The sequence below is a fragment of the Psammomys obesus genome, unplaced genomic scaffold, assembly GCF_907164565.1.
Source record: "Psammomys obesus unplaced genomic scaffold, mPsaObe1.curated_primary_1811, whole genome shotgun sequence".
NCBI classification, from domain to species: domain Eukaryota; kingdom Metazoa; phylum Chordata; class Mammalia; order Rodentia; family Muridae; genus Psammomys; species Psammomys obesus.
The window spans coordinates 1,793,265-1,815,599 of NW_026585686.1; the positions used below are offsets into that span (position 1 = coordinate 1,793,265).

Below are 22,335 nucleotides of genomic sequence, written 5' to 3' on the forward strand. Positions count from 1 at the left end.
TTCTGCAAAGGTGAGCTTATTCAGCAATAAGTCTCAGAGACTGAAAACATTTCTAGGCCTACATTAGGTTGTATGGAGGCTAGAAGCTTCCAGGACTAGGCTTAGGTTAGCAGATGGAGGCAGTAAGCCTTGGAGACAATTAAATCAGGCGTATACAAGTTACTTTAACACAGGCTCATGTGCCTGTGTTTGTGCAGAGGGCAGAGGAAGTGTTCTGCTCTATTGCTTTCCACCTTATTCCTTTGAGGGACTGAACCCCGAGCTAGGGCTGGGGCCCAGTAAACCCCAGGGTAATTTTCCTGCCTTCCCCTTCTCTCCTCATGGCTGGGCAGCCACACCTGGCTTTTTATGTGGATGCTGTGATCCAAACTCAGGCCCCTTATCCTTACCTGGTAACAGCAGAGTTTATCGAGGCCTGGTAATATGTGGCTGTAGTCCTAATCACACATCCACAGTCCCACCATTCAGGAGGTGGAGTGGAAGATTAGGTCCAGGGCCAACCTAAACTACATAGGGAATATGAGGGTAGTCTAGGCCACACAAAGAGAGAGAGAGAGAGAGAGAGAGAGAGAGAGAGAAGAAAAAAAGAGCCGACAGAGAAATTAAAAGACTAATAGAAGGAATAGCCAAATAACCTTATATAGACCAGGAAGTATTGTTATCTCCATTTCACAGGTGAAGTAAAACAAAAATAAATTAAGCAACTAGCTGGGGTCATCTCCTTGGTATCTAATCTTGGCCAAGTTGCTGCTTGGCAGATCAGCAACTTTCATGGCACTGTTTCTGTTTTAAACGGCAGTAGTAATTCCACGCCAGCAAGGCTCCAGACTGTGGTAAGGTTCTACCAGTCCTGACTCAGTCGATCTTGAGTAGGAGGCAAAAGTCTCTGATCAGGTGACTCTGGTGTCTTCAGACCATACCATGAAAACTCAGTTTTGTAAATAAAAACAGCTTTTTCTGGGCCTGGTTCATGCCTGTACTGCTAATACTGAGGAAGCTGAGGCAGGAGGATCACTTCAAGTTTGAGATTATTGTGGGGTCCACTTAAATTGAGCATACATCTCAAACACCAGGTCAATGCAGATGACAAAAAATTATTATAATCAATCTGCTACTGATGTGCTGATCAGTCAGGCGCAGAACATAACTAACGCTGAAGAGATGTTGGACAGCATGCTTAAAGCATGAAAGCATTAATCGAGGGGAAGCAGGATGGGCTGCAGCATTGTACAATCATATTTTGACATAAGGGGTTGAGCAAGGGAGTGTCCATCAGTCACAAGAGTAGGTTCCTGGGCCTGAAAGCATGAACTTAGTCTGACTCAGCCAGAAAGATGGAGCAGTTGTCCTGGAAATGGCTGGGCTTAGGCAATTGTTTCCTTGCAAGTTGTCCCTGAGATGGCTAGACTCAGACAACTGCTTACAAGAGACACTGTTTGGCTACTGGGAAGTACTCAGCTCCCATAGGGCTTGGGTCTTAGACGTAGTTTCTCCTTATGATTAAATGGAGTCTAAAAACAAAATGGTAGTATGTAAAGTTTCTTTTGCTTGTTCCCAACAAGGTCACTCCATGGTGAGTTTAAGGCCAGCCTAGGTAACAGAGTGAGGCTTTGTCTCAAGAGAAAATGAAACAACCAAAACCAACAACAAAAAACCTTGAAGCCCCTCCCACCCTGAGGAATTCTTTCTTTCTCTCTTTCTTTTTTATTTTTTTTTGGGTTTTGGAGACAGGGGTTCTCTGTGTAGCCTTGGCTGTGTCTTGGAACTTGCTGGCCTCAAACTCACAGAGATCCACCTGCCTCTGCTTCCCTGAGTGCTGGGAATGCAAGGGTGTGCCAACATGCCTGGCGGCTTCTTCTTCTTCTTCTTCTTCTTCTTCTTCTTCTTCTTCTTCTTCTTCTTCTTCTTCTAAATAAATCTTCTTGCTCTACCCGACTCCTCACATCGGTGAAAGTGAAATAGAAATGCCGCACTAATCTGGAGTATTCCAACCTTTGTAGGTTAGGGTAGTCTGGTTCCAGATGAGTCCTTGGGGCCTGCTCCAGTGCCGGCAAATAAAACAGAAGGAAAATTGCACAACTTTAAAAAGGGAAGTGACTCACAGGCTTGAAATTTATACAGAGGGTTTTTTGTAGGGGAAAGGGCAAAAAAAAAAAAAAAAAAAAAAAAGGTCAGGTTAGAAAGAAGTCACTAGAATGAGTTGGGCAGACTAAACATTTGCTTAGAGCAGTGGTTCTCCACCTTCCTAATGCTGTGACCTTTTAATACCCGAGTACTTCACGTTGGTGACCCCCAAACAACTACTTAGCTGCTACTTCATAACTGTAATTTTGCTACTGTTATGACTCACAATGTAAATATATGATATGCAGGTGGTCTTAGGGGACCCTGGAACCACGACTTACAGGTTGAGAACCTCTGGCTTATAGTAACACCAAAAAATAAAATTAAATTTAAACAGGAATTATTCAATTGCTTTTATTTTTACATCATCATCATCATCATAAGATGGAGAGTTGTGGGGTTTTTTTGGGGGTGGGGGTGGGGGTTAAGGTCTTGCTGTGTGTAGCCTGGCTGGCTTGGTATTTGCTATGTAGTATGGTCTCAAACTTGTAGTAATCCTTCTGCCTCAGCCTCCTGAGTGCTTCGATTCACAACCACCTGTAACTCTAGCTCCTAGGGATCCAAGGTCCATTTCTAAGAGGCCTGGAAGGACATCTGCTCACATGCGCCATACGCACATATATGTACATAAAATCTTTAACAGAAACACTCAGAACATCTTTAGACTTCTGGACATTTTATGGCTTTTTTTTTTTTTTCTTTTTTTAATTACATAGTGGTGTCTTTTGCAGTGCTGGTGATTGATTCCAGCATACATTTTAATCAGCCAATTTGAACCTTTGAAAAAACAATAAGCAGCACCAGTGTGCGTGCAATCTTGGTTAGGTGGCTGACGTGGCTGCCCAGAGTTCAAATTCCACAGCTCAGAAAGCTGCTTCCACAAGCCTTGTTTTCGTGAAATCCAGATCTTCTGTTACTCCATACTCTGGTAACAGCAGACTCCTGGGCTAGGAGAGGAGGGTTCCTTCTAGTTTCCCTCGCAAGGAATCAGGGAAAGAAAAAAAAAAAAGATTTCTTTTCCCAGAAAAGAAATCACTGAACCGTTATGACTCCAGACAGACATACAGCTTTCAAGATCAAATAACCCGGTTCACATCCCTGCATTTTAGACAGGGGTAAAAATAATAATAATTCAGGTGTTGACTAAGTTTCCTTAAAAACATTGCATAAAACTATGATTTCTTTGAGGCTCAATAAAACAAAGTACAACCACTTTTTAAAAATTGCATAAGTCACAAAAAGTTGGCTATTGTCCTTAATTGCTGGCTGTCACCAAGGTGATGTCTTGCTGAAGAAAACATAGAAGACAGTCTGAAGCTCTGTTTTTGGAAATCCAAATTAACCTTTCAAATTAGAAGCCACCACATCCGTTTGATGAATTGTTTAAATCCAAAGAGAAGCAAACCAGAAATCTTTAGAGGTCATTATTGCGTTGGAATTTCACAGATCTTTGTAACTTTCTTGATCCAAAGTCAAAAGTTAGAACGACGACTTGCATTTTTGAAGCGTTCTTTTCTGAGGGCTCTTGTTAATTTGTCTGCATTTTCCAGAACCCCAAGGCGTTCTTGCACCTTTGCAACACAGCCCTAACTTAGACAGCTAGCCTCTCCTGGCTCTGTTCCTCTGGCCGGGTTCAGCGGCCCCAGGCGGCTGGGTTGTCACGTGTGGTGGAGGCATGGGCGGGGCAGCCAGGCGGTATTTAGCAGTCGCTCGGGTTGCCTTGCTGGGCTTTGATCCAGACGGTGCCGACTTGTTCGCTCTTCTGCTCTCCGGTTCGGTGGGTGCAGCACCAGATCTGGCTCCCAGGCGGCCACCGCTCTGCCTACGCCGGGCTCGGGGCTGCAGCAACGGGTGGTGGCGGGTGGCGGACCGCTCCGGGCTGGCTGAGGAAGCTCCGGCTTTTGTTCTAGAGGTTTCCTTTCTGCCTGCACTTCCGTCCGGGCTGTGTTAGAGCAACTTGCATGTGTGCTGTTTGAGGTTTTATTTAAAGGGGAACGCCTTACAGAAGTACTTATGGGATGCATAGTTGAGAATTGTCTTTTTTTTTAGTGTTTCGCTAGGCAGCCATGGCTGCCCTCGGGCTCTATAGCCCAAGCTGGGCTTGAACTTGTGCTCCTACCCTGCCTCAGCATCACCACCCCCCTGGAAACCTGTGTAAAAAGATTGCCCCCCACCTGCAGGGTTTCTCTGTGTAGCCCTGGCTGTCTTAAAGGGATATTTTATGGGCTGCACTACATTATGGATACTGCTTGAAGTTTCTGCCCTCAGGGCAATTCTTAGGAACTGGGAACTTTGTCAGAGGGCTGAGCTGCATCTAGACAGGTTTTGTTGCTGGGCAGAAGGCAGTTTCGTGTGGGTGTGGGTCACCGGGATACTAAGTTTTACAGCTAGTGCCTGTCCTGAGTTGTTCTTTAGTTCCCTGGAGTGACTCTTTCTGGAGCTCAATCTGCATAGGGCATCCACTGCCGGTTTCAATCTTGTTCTCAAGAATGGTAAACACCGTGTCACAGTTTGATTGCCCTGATCCTGAGAGCAGGCTTGGTGGCCTGGGCCTAATCCCAACACTAGGGAAGTCAAGTAAGGAGGACCAGTCTGGGCTTTAGACAGGCTGAGAGTTAAGTGGATCGAGGCCGCCTTTAATCCTGGTACTTGGGAGGCAGAGCCAAGCATATCTCTTAGCTGGAAGCCAGCCTGGCCAAGATAATGAATTCTAGGCTGCCTAGGGTTAACACAGTGAGACCCTGTTTGGTGGTATATGCCTTTAATCCTCACACCCTGAGAGGCAGAGATGGATCTGTAAGTTCGAGGTCAGTATGGTCTACAAAACTAGTTCCAGGATAGCCAGGACTGTTATACAGAGATATCCTGTCGCAGAAATACAAAATCAAGGGCAGGTGTGTGAGGAAGCTAAGACGTCTTCTGTTGGAACTGAATCCTTTGCCTTTCTGGCTAGCATTTTTGAGAACAGACATTTCAAAGGCATTCCTAATGTCTTGTTTAAGAGACAGGGCACCGTCAAGACTATGTTTCTTATTTAAGGTGTGTGAACAGCTCTGGAGCCTTGCCTCAGTCAGGCTGTTGGCCCCAGAGAGGGCTCTGAGTTAGAGGGTGGGAAACTGAAACTTTCTGTGCTGGACTTGTGCACCTGCCAAGGGTGGGGCAGGAATTGATTCCCAATGTTCTGAAACCAGTTTCTTCTCTCTCCAGGTTGAAAAATGGCGTCTGTAGCAGTTGATCCACAACCGGTATGATTTTTTAAGTACTCGTTTCTTGACCCGGTTCTTTCTTGTCCTTTGAGTCATTAATCCCTGTTCCTCCATGGTTGCAGAGCGTGGTGACCAGGGTGGCCAGCTTGCCCTTGGTGAGCTCTACCTATGAACTCGTGTCCTCCGCTTACGTCAGCACGAAGGACCAGCATCCGTACTTGAGGTCTGTGTGTGAGATGGCAGAGAAGGGCGTGAAGACCGTGACTTCCGTGGCTGTGACAAGCGCCTTGCCGATCATCCAGAAGCTGGGGCCACAAAGTGAGTTCAGATTTTTCTTTGAGCTCAGGGTAGGGTGAGTTCTAAGTAACACCAAGGAACCCTCAGGCCTTCCTGAAGCACAATACTGGCTCTGTCTACAAACTGTCTGTTTGTCCCTCATTCACACAGAAGGACTGCTTTTAACTGTTGCGTCACATCACAACAGTTAAACAAGAACTGCGTTGTAGCCACGGCAGATACCTTACTCTAACAGAAACTTCCCAGCCAGGCGTCATGGCTCATACCTGTCATGGGGGACGGGGGGGGCGGGGGGGGGGAGAGAGGCCAGCCGTGGCTACATAATGGACTCCAGGCGGCCTGGGCTGTATAAGACATTGTCTCAAAAAGGAAGAAAGGCGGTGGTGTGCCCTTAGTCCCAGAACTCTGGAGGTGGAGGCAGGCAGATCTTTGAGTTCAAGCCTAGCCTTGTCTACTTAGCAAATTCCAGGTTAGCCAGAGCTATACAGTGAAAACTTGTCTCAAGGGGGAAAAAAAAAAAAAAAAAAAAGGAAACAAAATTTCCAAAATGCTCTTGTATTAGTAACTGAAATTACAAAGGAATCATCCCAGGATGAACTGCATTACTTTTCTCATATAGTATGTGCAAGATGAAAAACAAATTTTTATTACTTTTTTTGTTTTTCTTTTTTTGTGTGTGTGTGGGTTTTTTGTTTGTTTGTTTGTTTTTTGAGACAGGGTTTCTCTGTGTAGCCTTGGCTGTCCTGGACTCACTTTGTAGACCCAGGCAGCCCTCGAACTCAGAGACTGGCCTGCCTCTGCCTCCCAGAGTGCTGGGATTACAGGTGTGGACTACCACCCCAGACTTATTTTTTTATTTGTTTTGTTTTGTTGTTTTTCAAGATGGAGTTTCTCTGTAGCCTTGGAACTCACTCTGTAGACCAGGCTGGCCTCAGAGTGATCTGCCTGCCTCTACCTCCTGAGTGTGGGGATTAAAGCTGTGCACCACTACTCCTGGCTTAGATTGTTATTTTTACATAATCTGCTTATTACATTTATTATTTGTATGTAGGTGTATATATGCCATGGTCAGAGAACAACAGAGGTCCGATTCAGGTCACCAGGCTTGGCAGATAGCACCCTTCCTCACTGAGCTATCTTGTGTGCCCAGACTTTTGACACAACCTTATACATTGTAGCCCCTGCTGGGCTGGAACTCACTTCATAACTTTGTCCTCAAACTCCAGGCTAAATCTATCCCTCTGCCTTATCCTCTCCAGTGGCTGGAATTACAGCCCTGAACCCACGTGCCTGGTTTATGCAGTACCAGGGGTAGAACTTACTGCTTTCGTAGTGCTTCCTGGGTAGGCCCTCAACCACTGAGCCACATCATCGGCCCAGCCCTTTTTATTTTGCATGCTAACCTTATTGAGGTAAGAAAAACACACTGCACAAGCAGTCTACTTAAAGTAAAAGTGGCTGTCGCTCCGTGGTAGGGTGCTTTTCTGGCATGTATGAGATCCTGGGTTTGCTCCCCAGAACTTCGAACAGTGAGAGCAAGCTCATTTTCATTAGCAGGCAGTCCCTATTTCCTAACAGCCCCTTCAGCTTGCTATTAATGTGTTTTCACGTGAAATTATTTTTAGCCTTTGGTACAAGCAGAGTCATAAAACATGGACTTCTGCAACAGGCTTCTTTCACTTAGAGAGGTTTTCAGAACTTATCTGTGACATGAAGCCTTGCACGTGTTTCATGGTCATGACAGCTGTGTTTATTTCCTTTCATTTTTTTTTTTAAGATTTATTTATTTTATTATGTATACAATGTTCTGTCTGCATGTATGCCTGAACACCAGCAGAGGGCACCAGATCTCATTCTAGATGGTTGTGAGCCACCATGTGGTTGCTGGGAATTGAACTCAGGACCTCTGGAAGAGCAAGCAGTTACTGTTGGTGTGACGAAACACCATAAATCCAAAAGCAACTAGAGGAGGAAAAGGTTTTTGGCTTACGTATCCTGAATCACAATCCATTAAGGGAAGCCAAGGCAGGAACTGAAACTGGGCAGGACCCTGGAGGCAAGAACTGACTCAGGGGCCATGGAAGGAAGAGTGCTGCTTACTGGCTTGATTCTCATGGCTTGCTCAGCTTGCCTATAAAACCCAAGACTACGAACTTGGGGGACCCTCCTCCCCCTGCCCAATAGGCTGGACACTCTCCATCCTTCACTAATTAAGAAAATACCCTACAGGCTTGCAAACAGCTCTCTTATGGAGGCATTTTCTCAATTGAGGTACCCTTCTTTCTGATCACTCTAGCTTGTGTCAAGTTGACATAAAAACTCACCAGGACAATACTCCTCCCCCTCTGTGTGTGTGTCTGTGCAGGTGCAGGTATGTGGAGGTGGAGATTGATGGCAGCCATCAGCCAGATCGCTGATCTATATGGCTACCTGGGCTAGCCAGTTGGCTCTCTGATCTGTGATTGCAGATGCCTTTGTGATGCACACTGTGTGGGACCCTGGGGATCTGAATTCTGTTCTTCAAGCTTTTGTGCTCAGCACTTCAGCCACCAAGCTGCTCCCCAGCCCCAGCATTTTATCCACTTGTCAGCTGATGAGCATTTAGGTTGCACTTACCCTGGGAAGGTGGTGGTGAATAGTGCTTCTGTGAACATATGTTTGTACAAGCTTTGGGGTAAATGCTTTCAGTGTCCTTAGTATGTAGTTAGGAGTGCAGTTTCTGGGTCTTTAATAACTCCATTTAAATTTCAGAGGAGCTGAGGCTGGAGAGATGAGTGAGGGTTAAGAGCGCTGGCTGCTCTTCTAGACAACCTGGATGAGAGTCCCAGCACCCACATGGTGGCTTACAGCTATCTGTAACTCCAGTTCCAGGGGACCTAGTGGCTTTTTGTGGTCTTCTGCAGACACCAGGCTTGTGCCCTTGATACACATGCAAGTGAAACGCCCACCCATAAACACTAAATTTTTTTTCTTCAATTTTAGAGGAACCACCAGATTGTTTTCCCAATACTTTCTTCTATGAGAGTCGCCTTGCTCTGGGTGCCTCTTCACAGCAACAGAACAGTCAGTAAGGCACAGGGGTGTATCTAAAGGAAACAGAGTTCTGCTGTTAAACATGTTTCTTAAATTTTCTGCCTAGCATACAAAGAAATGGGTGTCTTTTTTTTTTTCATAAATATGTATTGGTATGCTTAAGAAGGATTTGAAGGTATCAAAAAATGTAAAATTGAGCTTGGTAATGATTGCACTTATCTGGAAATCTAACAGAACAGACTGAATTATGCATTGAAGTGGGTGAATTATGTGGCATGTGAGTTACAAGTCAATAGCTTAAAAGATTTAAAATGTACTAGAAACAGAATGAGCAGCTACTTAGACTGTAATGATTATAATATATGCATATCACCATTGACTCTAGGGTAATAAAGACAACCAAAGAAAGTGGCTTGTGAAGTTACATAATACTGGAATTTATTAAAATCTACGAAGAAATCACATTCAGGTGGGCATGGTGGCATACATCTGTAATTATACTTGATAAAAGGTAAATAAGGAAATATTTCAAGCTTCAGAAAACTAAAAACATCAAAATGCATGATTGTGCCACTAAAGAAGTGTGGGGGGAAATGTGTATCATTAAACACTTGTGTCTGCAAAACAATAGCCCATATCAATGACTTCATTGAAAATCTAGAAAAATAGTGAGATAAAAGCACACAATGGAGTAAGAAAAGCCTGGGATTATAAGGATCCTTTAAGAAACAGCTATTCTAACAGTGCTAATTCCCTAGTGAATTTGGTGTGGATACTTGGGCCTATTATCCCCCGCCCCCGACAGGGTTTCTCTGTGTAGCCTTGGCTGTCCTGGAATCGCTTTGTAGACCAGGCTGGCCTCAAACTCACAGCCATCCTCCTGCCTCTGCCTCCTGAGCACTGGGATTACAGGAGTGTGCCACCGTGCCCACTCTGTCAGGTTTAAACTGTCAGGTTTAAAGTGGAAGCTTAGACTAAAATCTGGGCCATGGTAGGGAGATCCGGGGTGCTACGGTTCACTGGTGAGATTCCAGAATGTATCTCGATGTCCTGAGATAAGTAGGATTAACCCAGCCTGGAAATGCTAATTCTGAGAGTTTTCAGTTACTTTATTTCCTGAGTGAAGGTTCAGTGGAAGCTTGCCTACTCTGCCACTAACATTGAGGCCTTCTTCCTTAGGTACTTTTCCCATACACCCTGTTACTTACCTGTTACTGGAAGAAAGTAACCAGGAACCTGCCAGATATCTTCATGTCTGTGCTAGAGAAACCAGGAAGTAGATTTGTGGTTTTAAGGAAAACAAAACTGCATTTCTTGGTATTTTGCAGTTTTGTTGGAATGAGGCTAAATAAAGCCCTTCAGTATCGTTCTGTGTGTTCATTCTATTCTTACAGTAGTGATTCATCTTCCCATCTGTGTTTCCTGCAGTTGCCGTGGCCAATACCTATGCCTGCAAGGGGCTAGACAGGATCGAGGAAAGACTGCCTATTCTGAATCAGCCAACAGCGGAGGTAAGCTTGGGACAGTGCTGAGGCTCGCTGCTCATAGTGTTTTCATGTTCTCCTTAGGCCAGGCTCTGTATGCCACAAATCTTTCCCTTAAGCTGGAGCTAGGTGTGGTTTGGAAGGAGTAATGGCCTCTCCCCATCTTCCTGAGCTACTATGGGGTTGAGTCTAAGAAACAGAGGAACTAGCTGCTTTTGGTTGAAATGCTTTTAGGCTGGTCTCTAGCAGTTTGTAACTTGACTCCTGTTGTGAAACTGCTCTCAAATAACTGATTCCATATGGTGCTGGACTTATTACAGACTGGGAGAGATGGTCTGGATTGGCTCCCTGAATTCCTGGTAGGAACTACATGCTAGCCAGTGTTGGCAAAACGATTGCTTCATCTATTCTAGTGATCATGTGGTTCAGATAATGCCCTAATTTTTTTCTTTCTGATTAAGAATACAGCCTTGTGGGGCTGGAGAGATGGCTCAGTGGTTAAGAGAAGTGACTGCTCTTCCAGAGGTCCTGAGTTCAAGTCTCAGCAACCACATGGGGGCTCACAACCATCTGTAATGGAATCTGATTCCCTTTTCTGGTGTATATGAAAACAGAGCATTCATATACATAAAATAAATAAATCTTAAAAAAAAAAAAAAACAATACAGCCTTGCACAAAATGATATCAGTTAGGAGTAAACTCTGCTGTGTTTCTCACCATTTAAATAGGTGAGTTTAGTGTACAGCCCTTAGAATACTTTTCTGTGTCTCTAAAATTTTCACTTATGTTGCTTATGGAATTATTTCCCATTTGGGGTATTTAAATTTTGATGAATGGTTGGCTAATATACTGGTACATGATTTGAATCTCAGGATTCTATGTAGAGGCAGAGTGTTCACTGTGAGTTAAAAGCCAGCCTGATCTACACAATAAGACTCATTCTTAAAAAATTTAAAAAAAAAGTTTTTTTGATGACTTGTTTTTAATATCCAGCATGACTTATGTACTGTGGTTGTAGCTCAAGACAACTTGCCTCAACAAACTGATTAATTTCCTATTTATTTTATTTGCACATCTAACAATCCTAAGGGAGTGGCTGGTAGGACAAATAGTCCTGATGGAGGCATTCAGCCTCATTAAATCTTAATGCTGTGCCCAAGACGGGAAGTAAGAGGGCATGTTCAGTCCATCTTTAACTATTTAGCTACGTAGCCCATGTCATTCGCCCATGTTTCTCATAAGCCGGCTTGTCTATTTCTCTGTTCCCAGGTTGTTGCCAATGCCAAAGGTGCCGTGACTGGGGCGAAGGACGCAGTGACAACTACTGTGGTCGGAGCCAAGGATTCTGTGGCCAGCACGATCACAGGGATGGTGGATAAGACCAAGGGAGCAGTTACTGGCGGCGTGGAAAGGACCAAGTCTGTGGTCAATGGCGGCATCAACACAGTTTTGGGGAGTCGGATGGTGCAGCTTGTGAGCAGTGGAGTAGAAAATGCACTTGCCAAGTCGGAGCTGCTGGTAGACCAGTACCTCCCCCTCACTCAGGAGGAGCTAGGTAGTGGTGCTTTCATGTTCACTATTTAGAGAAAGGTCTCACAGCGTAGCCCTGGCTGGTGGGTAACTTGCAGTGTAGACCAGGTTGGCCTTGAACTCAAGAGAGATATGCCTGTTTGTGCAGGGATAAGTGTGCACCACCACACCCAGCCAAAAGCCACCATTACCTTTAACCAGCCAGCCAATCAATCAATCAATGAAATGACATCTTATTTTGTGTGGTATGTGGTGTGCATGCATGCCAGGATGCACATGTGGAAGTCAAGGACAAGCTGCAGGGCTGGTTCTGCCCTTCCTGTGTGTGTGTCTTAGTCGCTGTTCTCGTGCTGTGACAGAATATTATGACCAAGGCAACTTATAAAAAAAACATTTAATTGGTCTTCATGGTTTCAGAGAGTGAGAGGCCATGGGGATGGAGCAAAAGCATGGCAGCAGAAACAGCTGAGAGCTACATCTTGATCAACAAGCTAGAGGCGGAGAGAGCATGCTGGGAATGACACCCAAATTTAAAACCCTAAAGCCTGCTCCATCAAGGCCACACCTCCTCATCCTTTCCATACAGTTCCAGCAACTGTGAACCAAATATTCAACCAAAGGTCTCTAAGGGCCATTCTCACGTAAACCACCACAGTGTGGGTGCTGGGATCAAACTCGGGTCATCAGGCTTTGTGGCAGGTGCTTCTGCCCACTTAGCCATATTCCCGGCCTTTTAATTTTTTTTCTTTTAGTGATCTTACATAATCCAGGCTAGCCTTGAACTCACTCTGTAGATGAGGATGCCTTTGATCCCAAGTACGAACTCTTTCTTGTTATTTGTTTGTTTACTCAGACAGGGTTTCTCATAGCCCAGGCTGGTCTCAGACTCACTAAATAGATGATGCTAACTTTGAACTCCTGATCTTTTTGTTTCTGTCTTCTAAGTGCTGGTATTACAGGTAGAGGCACATAGTAGTTCCAGACCAGTCAGGATTGCATAGTGAACATGTTTCAAAAAAAAAAGTAGGGTATGGAGGTTTATTCCTGTAATCCCAGTACAAGGGAAGTAGGGGCAGGAGAAGGATCAAGAATTTAAAGCCAGGGCCTGGATTCAATTCCCAGGACCCTCACTGTCTGGAACTACAGTTCCACCACACACATGCGATGTGCAGATTACATGCAAGCAAAACTCATACATAGAAATAGAAATAAATCTTCAAAAAAAAAAAGTTTAAGCCACTTTTGGTGATATAGCAAGTTTGAGACCGGCCAAGTGGTGCTTAATTACTGTTACTGCTTGTGCTGTGTGCCAGGGTCCATGTTGCTAAGTTCATGCTCATTGGAAGAAGAACGTGTAAATGTGTAACGGATACAGGGTGTGAACAGCCTTAGGAAGTGAAAGCATCTTTGTTACCTTCCCAGCTGAGGCCCCTTGTTTATTTTCTCTTTTTCTTTTTGTCTTTTATTGTCAGAGATGGAAGCAAAAAAGGTGGAAGGATTTGATACAGTTCAGAAGCCAAGTTACTATGTAAGACTGGGGTCCCTGTCCAGCAAGCTCCGCTCCCGGGCCTATCAGCAGGCCCTCGGCAGGGTTAAGGACGCCAAGCAGAAGAGCCAGGAGACCATTTCCCAGCTACATTCCACTGTTCACCTGGTGAGTGCGGTGTCATAAGGGTCAGAGTAGATACAGCTGTGACACTTAAGAATTTCAATACTGTATACACACAGCTAGGTGGGAGACTGGAGGGTGCTCAGGCGTCGCTAGGAAAGGTCTCTAAAACTAGGTCTCCTGGGGTGTTGAGTCCAGCCCCCTCCCTGTCCTGTGGCACGAACAGAGTGTGGTGGAGTTGGCAGTGGTCCTGACAAGAGGTTGCTGCTGTGAACAGCACTGAGAGAGCAGCTTCCGTGAGGCCGGAGAGAGGTCTTGGCGGTTAAGAGCACTTGTGGCACACGCAGGCAGGTCTCCAGCACACACACACAGCAGCTCAGAACCACCTGCAGCTCTGGTTCCAGGGCATCCACACCCTCTTCTGGCCTCTGGAAGCACCAGCAAGCACGCTGTGCACCCACATACATGCAGACATACACTTATACACATAACAAAAATAACTTAAGACTTTAAAAAAATGAATAAGGGAAACCACTTCCTTTAATTGTAGCACGCATGGAGGGAAGAGTAGTGGGATAGCTGTGTGTATGAGGCCAGCCTGGTCGATATAGCAAGTTCTAGGACAGCCAGGACTAAGTCTTTGTCTCAAAAAAAAAAAAAAAAAACCTAAAAAATCAGGCTAGTCTAGAAAGTTCTAAATCTATACCTTGAGCAGTTTTTCTGTTAGAGATCCGCCTTACAGATCTGCCTTTCATTTTGTAGTTGCCAGGGGCGATAACAGTGCACCTTAAGTAGGGCCGGGTGGGTCTGCAGCACATCACAGTGAATTATTGTGCAGCCATTGAAGATTGCCAAGTTAAAGAATGGTCCTGGGCTGGAGAGATGGCTCAGCCGCTCAAGGCTAGGCTCACAACCAAAAATATAAGAACGGCATGTACTCGATTGAACGCCAGTTTCTTCTTGGAAAAACAGGTGGCTAGTAACAAGGAAGAGGAAGGGCTATGTAGTTCAGGCTGGCTCAGAACAGACCAAGCTATCTTCAAACTTGTACCAATTCTCTGCCCCCTCAGTGCTGGGATTCCAGGCATGCACCACTGTGCCTGGCCTTCTTCCTTTTCTATTTTACCCCCACACCTTTTTTCTTTTAACTCTCATTTCCTCTTCATGCAGATATAAACTCTTTTTCTTGTGCTAAACAGGAGACACATTTGGCATCAACAATTTAATAGTTGAGTTGCCAAGAGGCAATAAAGAGCTGCTGCTGCTCGGCTGACTGCTGAGTCAGTAAGTGCGTGCAGCTCTCTTTAAACTGGGGTGTCCAGCAGACGGGAAACGAAGAGCTGCCGTGTTCACCTGTCTTGTCTCATGGCAGATTGAGTTCGCCAGGAAGAATGTGCACAGTGCCAACCAGAAAATTCAGGGCGCTCAGGATAAGCTCTACGTCTCCTGGGTGGAGTGGAAGAGAAGCATCGGCTACGATGACACGGATGAGTCCCATTGTGCTGAGGTAAGATGGCAGGCAGAGCCGTTCAGGGCGGCGCCTGGAGAAGTTCTTACCACACTTTTTGTTTCAGTTTCCCTATGAGCTCCCTCAGAATCTATTCCTATCAGCCCCTGCCTGGTGGCACAGACATGGAATACCGGCTATTTGGAGTCTTGAGGCAGGAGGATAACAGGTTCAGGGCCAGCCTGGGCGTATATTTGAATAAAAAAGTAGAGAGGCGCTGGTGAGACGGATAAGTAGGTGAAGGCGCCAGGTACCCATTTGTTAGAAGGAGATAACCAACCCAGGTTCTCCTCTCCAGCTCCCTCAGGTCCTCCTCTGGCCTCTGCATAAATGCACGCAGTAAATGCAGTTTAAGTATTCTTAAAAATAAAGAGAGGGCTGGGGTGTGTCAGTGGTGCATAGTACCTGCCTTCAAATGGGTGAGTCAGGTGGCTGCTAGAGGGGATGAGGACACAGCTGAGAACCGATGTTAGTAAACTACCGAAAGAACAAACGGGCTGATGGTCCAGCGTCGGCTCAGTGTAATTGTACAGAGTGGTTCTTAGTGTCCCCGACGCCAGCAGGCCCCTGAAATCGGTATCAATTGTTTGTTCATATCATTTCTTCCTATTTGGGAATAGACTGTCTAAGTTAAGTTATCAACAGGGAGTGGACATTTTGATTGTCCGCCCTCCACCTTTGAGATGGTGACCTTTGCAGTCCCCAGTTCAAATCTTCCTGCTTAACTGCTTTCCAGCCGCTAATTGGGCAAATCACTTAAACACTAAGTGTCCGTTCTTAGCTGAGAAGTGATTAGTGCTGCTGCATTCAGTATTGTTACTAAAAAGTCCAAGGATTGGTTGGGGGTTCAGCTCAGTGCCCGAGCATTCCTCCCTGGGGAAAAACAAGGAGGTTCTCCAGAGTCAGAGAAGCCGCCTATGTAGTGGACGCCTGTATGTATGCATAGCCAGCTTACCGTGGTCGGGCTACATCACGCACAGCGCCGTTGGGTCCATTGCTAATTCTTGAGTTTGTTTTAAATTTTAGCACATCGAGTCACGCACCCTGGCTATCGCCCGCAACCTGACTCAGCAGCTCCAGACTACGTGCCAGACTCTCCTGTCCAACGTCCAAGGGTTACCACAGCACATTCAGGATCAGGCCAAACACGTGGGGGTGACGGCGGGCGACATTTACTCCGTGTTCCGCAACGCTACCTCCTTTAAGGAAGTGTCTGACGGTGTCCTCGCTTCTAGCAAGGGGCAGCTGCAGAAAATGAAGGAGTCCTTAGACGATGTGATGGATTACCTTGTTAACAACACGCCCCTCAACTGGCTGGTAGGTCCCTTTTATCCTCAGTCTACCGAGTCTCAGAACGCAGAGGTGGACAAGACCAGCCCAAAGGGCCAGCAGTCTGAGCTCAAGACTCAATAAACCCGTTCTTGTCACCAGTGTAATGTAGCCAGCCAGGTGACACCTTTGCTGTATTGAAATTAACGCAATAGATGGCTTTAGGTTGGAAACGAAGCTAGTTCAAACAAAGGTCCTCATTCTGGTCATTCAGAGCTGAACTATGCCCATGCCACAGCTGGCCCTTGCACATGAGTTCCTTCTACCTGGCTGCTAAGTGGAGCATGCTAGTCTTGAGAGAGCCTGGTGGAATGTAAAAGCTCAGGTGTACTTACGGTCTTGTCTGTGGCCTCTGTTTTATTGGTTGTACACGTCTGTCTGAACTGAATAAAGAATCATTCATGTGTTCTCTGCTCTGAACGGGCATCTGCTCTGTGTGGTCTCAGCAGGCTTCGTCATTGTTCACTTCAAGGCGCATGCTTGTGCACCTTGAGTTTAGTTTGTTTGTTTTTTAATTCCCTATGAAGAAATGTGTTTGGATGCAATAAAATTCCTAGCAGGATAGAGCACTTTTATGCTATTGTCACGTGCGCTTTGTGTGTTGCTTGCATTGACCAGCTTGACCTGCATGACATTATTGAACACATACATGAATTCCAGTTGGCCTGTTGGGGAGTTCAGCATTAGAAGACAAAGTCTGACAAATTTCAAACAAACTCAAAGCTAATACAAGGCTGGACACATTGTTACTGCTTCTCGGGGAGTGATGGGAGAAGATCACTTAAACCCAGGAATTAGAGGGCAGCCTGGGCATCATGAAGACCCCGAACAAGGAATAAAGAGGTCAGCAAAAGGGCTCAGCAGGTAACGATGCTTGCTGCCAAGCCTGATGACTTGGGTTCGAGACCCACCCACCTGATAGAGGGAGAGAAGTGACTGTTGCTGTCTGAGTTCCTTATGCACGAGCATGCATACACAACACACACACACACACCAGAGATGGTGGTACATGCCTTTAATCCCCGGTGTACTCAGAAGGCAGAGTTAGGTGGATCTACATGTCTACAGAGCAGGTTCTAGGCAAGGCAGGCCTACACAGATAGCCTGTGTCCAAAGTAAAAAACAAAAACACAAAGTGTGGAGGGTCTTCACTTTTTAAAAGTAAATTATAAAAAAAAAAGGAGGGGGGCAACTGGAGAGATGGCTCAAGGGTAAAGAGCACTAGTTAGGTTCAATTCCCAGAACACACATGGCAGCCCACAACTATTAACTCCAGTCCCAAGGGGATGCAACACACACAGTCTACAGACACATGATATAGGCAGAACACCCATTCACAGAAAATATAATTTAAAAATGAAAAGAAAGACATGACACTGTCTGAAGCCAGAAAACAGTCTATGACCATATCCCCCCCTGTACACTCTTTTGAGCCTTGAAAAGTAACTCCAACAAAAGCAAAAAGCAGGGCTTGGTGCCATGGTGGCACATGCCTGAAATCCTAGCATGTAGAAGATGAAGAAGGTCTAAGCATATTCCTAGTGTGCTGACGACTTTAATCCCACACTCTAGAGGCACTCTCTGAGTTTGGAGGTCTGGGCTACATGAGACCCTGTCTCAGAAAAATAGAAGACAAGGGAAAAAATTGCTCACGTAATACATTAGAATCTTATTAGGTGGCAGCTGTTCATTTGCCAATTTACCCAGTTCCTGAGAAGATTTTAAAACATTTTCTTTCGGTTTGTTATGTGTGTTTGAGTGCTTTGTCGGCATGTGTGTGTGTGTGTATGTATGTATGTATGTATGTATGTATGTATGTATGTATGTGCACTTTGTGCATGTCTAATACCTGTGGAGGTCAGAAGAGGACAGGGTTCCCTGGGACTGGATCTGTAATTAGGAGCCAACATGTGGATACTGGGAATCAAACTGCAGGTCCCATGCTAGGGGATCCAGTGCTCCCAACAACTGGACCTTCTGTCCTTTTACTCATGTCCCAGCGATTTTTAAGCCAGGAGAAAGGTCGGGTCACAGCTGGCTGCTTTGCTGAAAAGGAATCAAAAGGGACCGGGAACCATTAGTTGGTTTGCATCACTTTCCCTGAAAAACAGCAGATTTTTAATATTTATTTATTCACTTTTAATTTATTTTTGCCATGAGCCCAGTTAAAAAGTTGGTCAGCAGTTAAGATTGCTCGTTGACCACTTTGCCTGAATAACTGGCTGTGCTATTCCTGAGTGAGAAAACAACTTCAGTTGTTGGTGAGGCGCCCATAGGAAAATAGAAGTAAGAAGTAAGGAATCTGCCCGTGGTAGCCAGATGTCTAGCCCCTTTAAGGGGTGACCTGTTGCTTAGGACTGTTATGAGTCTCCTTAGCACAAACTGCAGACTCATCAAACTTTCAAAACTTCGAATGCAGGCTGGGGCAGCAGCTTAACTGGCAGAGTGCTTTCCTGGCATGCGCTAAACCCTGGGTTCAATCCCTAACACCTCATAAGCTAGGTGTGTGCACTCCTGTGATCCTAGCATGTTGGAATTGCTGGCAGGGAAATCACAAGTTCAAGATCACCCATGGTTATATAGTGCGTTCAGAGACACCCTAAGGTATTTTTAAGACAGCAAATTCCTGAGGTGGAGAGATGACTCATTGGTTAAGAGCATTTCCTGCTCCTGCAGAGGACCTCCTGGGTTCCATCCCTAGCACCCACACGAAGGCTCACAGCTGCTTGTAGCCCAGTTCCAAGAGCTCTGATGCATTCTTCTAGCAACTGTGGTCACTGTATGCACATGGTACACGTGCATACAACCAAGCAAAATAGTCCTATGCATAAAGTAAAACTATTTTAAGATAGATTTATTTTTATTTAAAGAAAGCAGCCAGGTGTAGTGGCGCACACCTATGATCCCAGCACTCAGGGAGGCAACAACAAGCAGATCTCTGTGAGTTCAAGGCTAGCTTGGTCTACAAAGCGGGTCCAGGACAGCCAAGTCTACACAGGGAAACCCCATCTTTAAAAAAGAAAGCAAATTCTAGAGCCACGTGCTCTGCCTGTCATGCTAAGGAGGTGAGCAGGGCTGTCCTTCCCTAGAACTAAACTCTTAAGAAGGTTGTCTCTGCCCTGGCTCAGGCCTTCCCATGAAAGCAAGAAGGAGCAGCCAGATGGTGGTGACACATTTCTTTAATCCTAGCACTTGGGAGGTAGAGGCCGGAGGATCTCTGAGTTCAAGCCAGCCTGGTCTAGTGAGTTCCAGGACAGCCAGGGCTTCACAGAGAAACCGTGTTTTGAAAAACAAAACAAAGGAGAAAACCCCACCAAAACCAATGAAACACACACACTTACACACACACTCAAGTGAAACAAAATACCAAGAAAGAGTATGTGACTTTACCTGTGTCCTTGTTGTGGGGGCTGGGACTCCCAGGCATTCTGGCAGTTGTCATTGTGTGGCAGTTACGGACTACCAGGAAAGGCAGATCATTCATGGGTCTCTGCTCCTTATTATTATTATTTTTTCTTAGTTCAGATCAGCTGTAATCTTACCGTTCTGTGCCTGTGGGTAGTCTATTGATGGAAATATTTGTATTTGCAGGTATGAAAATGTTTTTTTATGTTCATTTATTTGCTTTAGTGGACATATGGGTGCCATGATGGGTGTGGAACAGAGGGCAACTCATGGGAGTCCATTTTCTCCTACCATGTGGGTTCTTCCGTCCAGCTCAACTCATCAGGTTTGGCAGCAAGCATCTTTACCTGCTGAGCCATCTCACTAGCCCAGTGTTTTTCGTTTTGAGATGGGGTCTTACTGTGGTGCTCAAGCTGGCCTAACTCCCAGACTCCAGCAGACTTTAGAGTACAAGAACTCTAGGTGTTGATACCTGGCTGGGAGAATTCATTTGTAATAACTACATGCATGCTTTTCTTTTTCCTTTTTTTTTTTTTTTTTGAGACTAATGTTGCTACACCACTCTGGCTGCCTTTAATCTTCTGAGGACTGAGATTATAGGCAAGTGTCACAACGCTGGCTACTTAATTCTCAAAGTATACTCTTGTGTTTCTCCATTACAAATGTTCCGGTGCCAACTAAATTGATTATGAAAAGGATACAGGTTTGAAATTTATTTTTCCTGAGCAACAGAATATAGACTAGAGCTGGGTGTGGTGGCACACGCCGTTAGTCCCAGCACTTGGGAGGCAAGAGCAGGCAGATCTCTGTGAGTTCGAGGCTAGCCTGGTCTGTAAAGTGAGTTCTAGGACAGCTAAGGCTAAGCAGAGAGACCTTGCCTCAAACAAATCGAAGCAACTTCAAAGCTAGGCTATAATGCAGATAACTCTTAGAAGAATCCCCTGTGGTTTATCATGAGCTGTGAGTACTGGCTGTGGTTTTGTCTGCCTGTGTCTCTGTTTAGAGAATTTGTGCAAGCATGCTTTTCATTGGTTTATCAATGTTTGGTGTCTTCAAATCTCTCAGCTTCACTGGCGCACAAACTGACAGGAATTTTAATTTTAACAGATTTGCTAGCATGTTATCTTACCATGGCAAGTCAGTAAAGCTGTCTGAGATCTGGTGTGGTGAGCCAGAGTGAAGAACTCTGTAGTTACTCATGTGCAAAAACAAAAACAAAGATAAAAACAAGAAGACAAAAACAAACAAACAAAACAAACCCCACCAACCAACCAACCAAAAACCCCAAAGAAACAAAAACTAAAGAGAATATGGAGTATTGCCCATTAGTATCTTTAGTTCCTCATCTTTTACAGATCAGTGATTTCTCTACAGATGGCGATGAAATACTGAAGATGAGGGTGTCTTTAAAATGTTTCCATTTTGGCTGGGCACGTCTTTAATCTCACCACTGGAGAACCAGAGGCAGGTGGATCTCTGAATTTGAGGCCAGCCTGGTCTACATAGTGAGTTCCCTTGGGTTCAAGTTTTTTTGTTTGTTTGTTTGTTTAAAAGTTTTGTTTTGTTTTATTCCTCAGCCTCCCCAAAAGCTCAGACTGTAGTAGACACAAACCACTATAGCCATTTGTATGGTCTTCACTAGCTTGCACTAGATATGAGAACACTATCTGTGGGACAATGAAGGCATTGTCTCTAACTGGCCAGCACAGGTAAGATCATAACGCCAGCACATGATTAGGAAAAAGCACATCTCCTAGAACTTACTTTGCAGACCAGGCTAGCCTCGAACTCACGGAGATCTGCCTGCTCTTGCCTCCCAAGTGCTGGGACTAAAGGCGTGTGCCACCACACCCAGCTCTAGACACTTAAGGTACTGAGGAGCTAGTGAAGTAAAAAGAGAAACTGAATTTTGGGTTTTTCTTGATACTCCTTTTAGAGTATTACTTACAGAGGAGGGGAGAGAAATACAGATCTTTAAGAAGCAGAGTCTAACTGGTGCCTGGGAAAGCAGGTGTGGGAGGAGAGGAAGTCTCTTGCCAGCTGGACCTTTCTTGGCTCCCGTGGGATGGGCCAGTTAGATCTCAGATCTGATGCAGTTCTAGGAGTAACTCAATACTGAGTTACTTTATCTGTGATGGTCCTGTGAGGTGTCTTTGACCCAATAAGCTTAAATAGTTATAGCTCGTGTCTCAAGAAAACCTTCAGGCTATAGGTGTACACTTTCCAAAGAGGTTTTATGTGATACGGGGTATTCTGTAACATTTAAAAATGGCTATGTGTTGAAGATCTTTCTTACTCTTCTTGCTTCTTCTGAGAGTCTGATACCATCCTGGGTTGTAGCAGTTATTTCTGGGATAATCTCGGGCATATTTCCAGGGTTTTTGGTGCAGGCTAGCCTCAAATTCATTGCAATCCTCCTGCCCTAGTCTACTTAGTGTTCAGGATATACAGGATTTTACAGCCACTTTGGCAAGTTGAGGAGGCCTTTTAACCTAAATTCACTGTCTCCTTGGGGCTGAGCTATAAGGCAGGGGTAATATTCAGGAGAAAAAGGCCAAATTGGAATCATACCCTCAGTTAGTGGTGAGATGGTGACAGGCAGGTCATCTGTGCGCTGCTGAATTTGACAGGTAAGAATAATGCTTGGCACAACATATATTCAGAAAGGTGTCAGCTAGGTGACCAGTTGAAGTGACAGGAAGTCCGGGTGAAGGAAGATGTTTATGTTTCAGAGTAGGGTAGACCGAAGTTTTCCTTCCTTCCTTCCTTCCTTCCTTCCTTCCTTCCTTCCTTCCTTCCTTCCTTCCTTC

At 45.2% G+C, this 22,335-nt stretch overlaps 1 protein-coding gene across 3 annotated transcripts in view; it reads left to right on the forward strand.

Moving 5' to 3' along the window:
- Positions 1-16,540, forward strand: part of Plin2 (perilipin 2) — a 77,535-nt gene extending 60,995 nt beyond the window's left edge. The window contains exons 1-8 of one of the 3 annotated variants that reach the window (XM_055629620.1): positions 3,813-3,901; positions 5,332-5,369; positions 5,453-5,648; positions 10,089-10,171; positions 11,415-11,700; positions 13,148-13,329; positions 14,657-14,791; positions 15,818-16,540. In XM_055629620.1, coding sequence (XP_055485595.1) covers positions 5,340-5,369; positions 5,453-5,648; positions 10,089-10,171; positions 11,415-11,700; positions 13,148-13,329; positions 14,657-14,791; positions 15,818-16,204 — 1,299 coding nt within the window. In that variant the 5' untranslated portion in view covers positions 3,813-3,901; positions 5,332-5,339 and the 3' untranslated portion in view covers positions 16,205-16,540. Of the gene's footprint in view, positions 1-3,812; positions 4,037-5,331; positions 5,370-5,452; positions 5,649-10,088; positions 10,172-11,414; positions 11,701-13,147; positions 13,330-14,656; positions 14,792-15,817 lie in introns of those variants that run through there. The other 2 variants (XM_055629630.1, XM_055629639.1) reach the window with 2 other exon arrangements.
- The last annotated feature ends 5,795 nt before the right edge of the window (positions 16,541-22,335 follow it).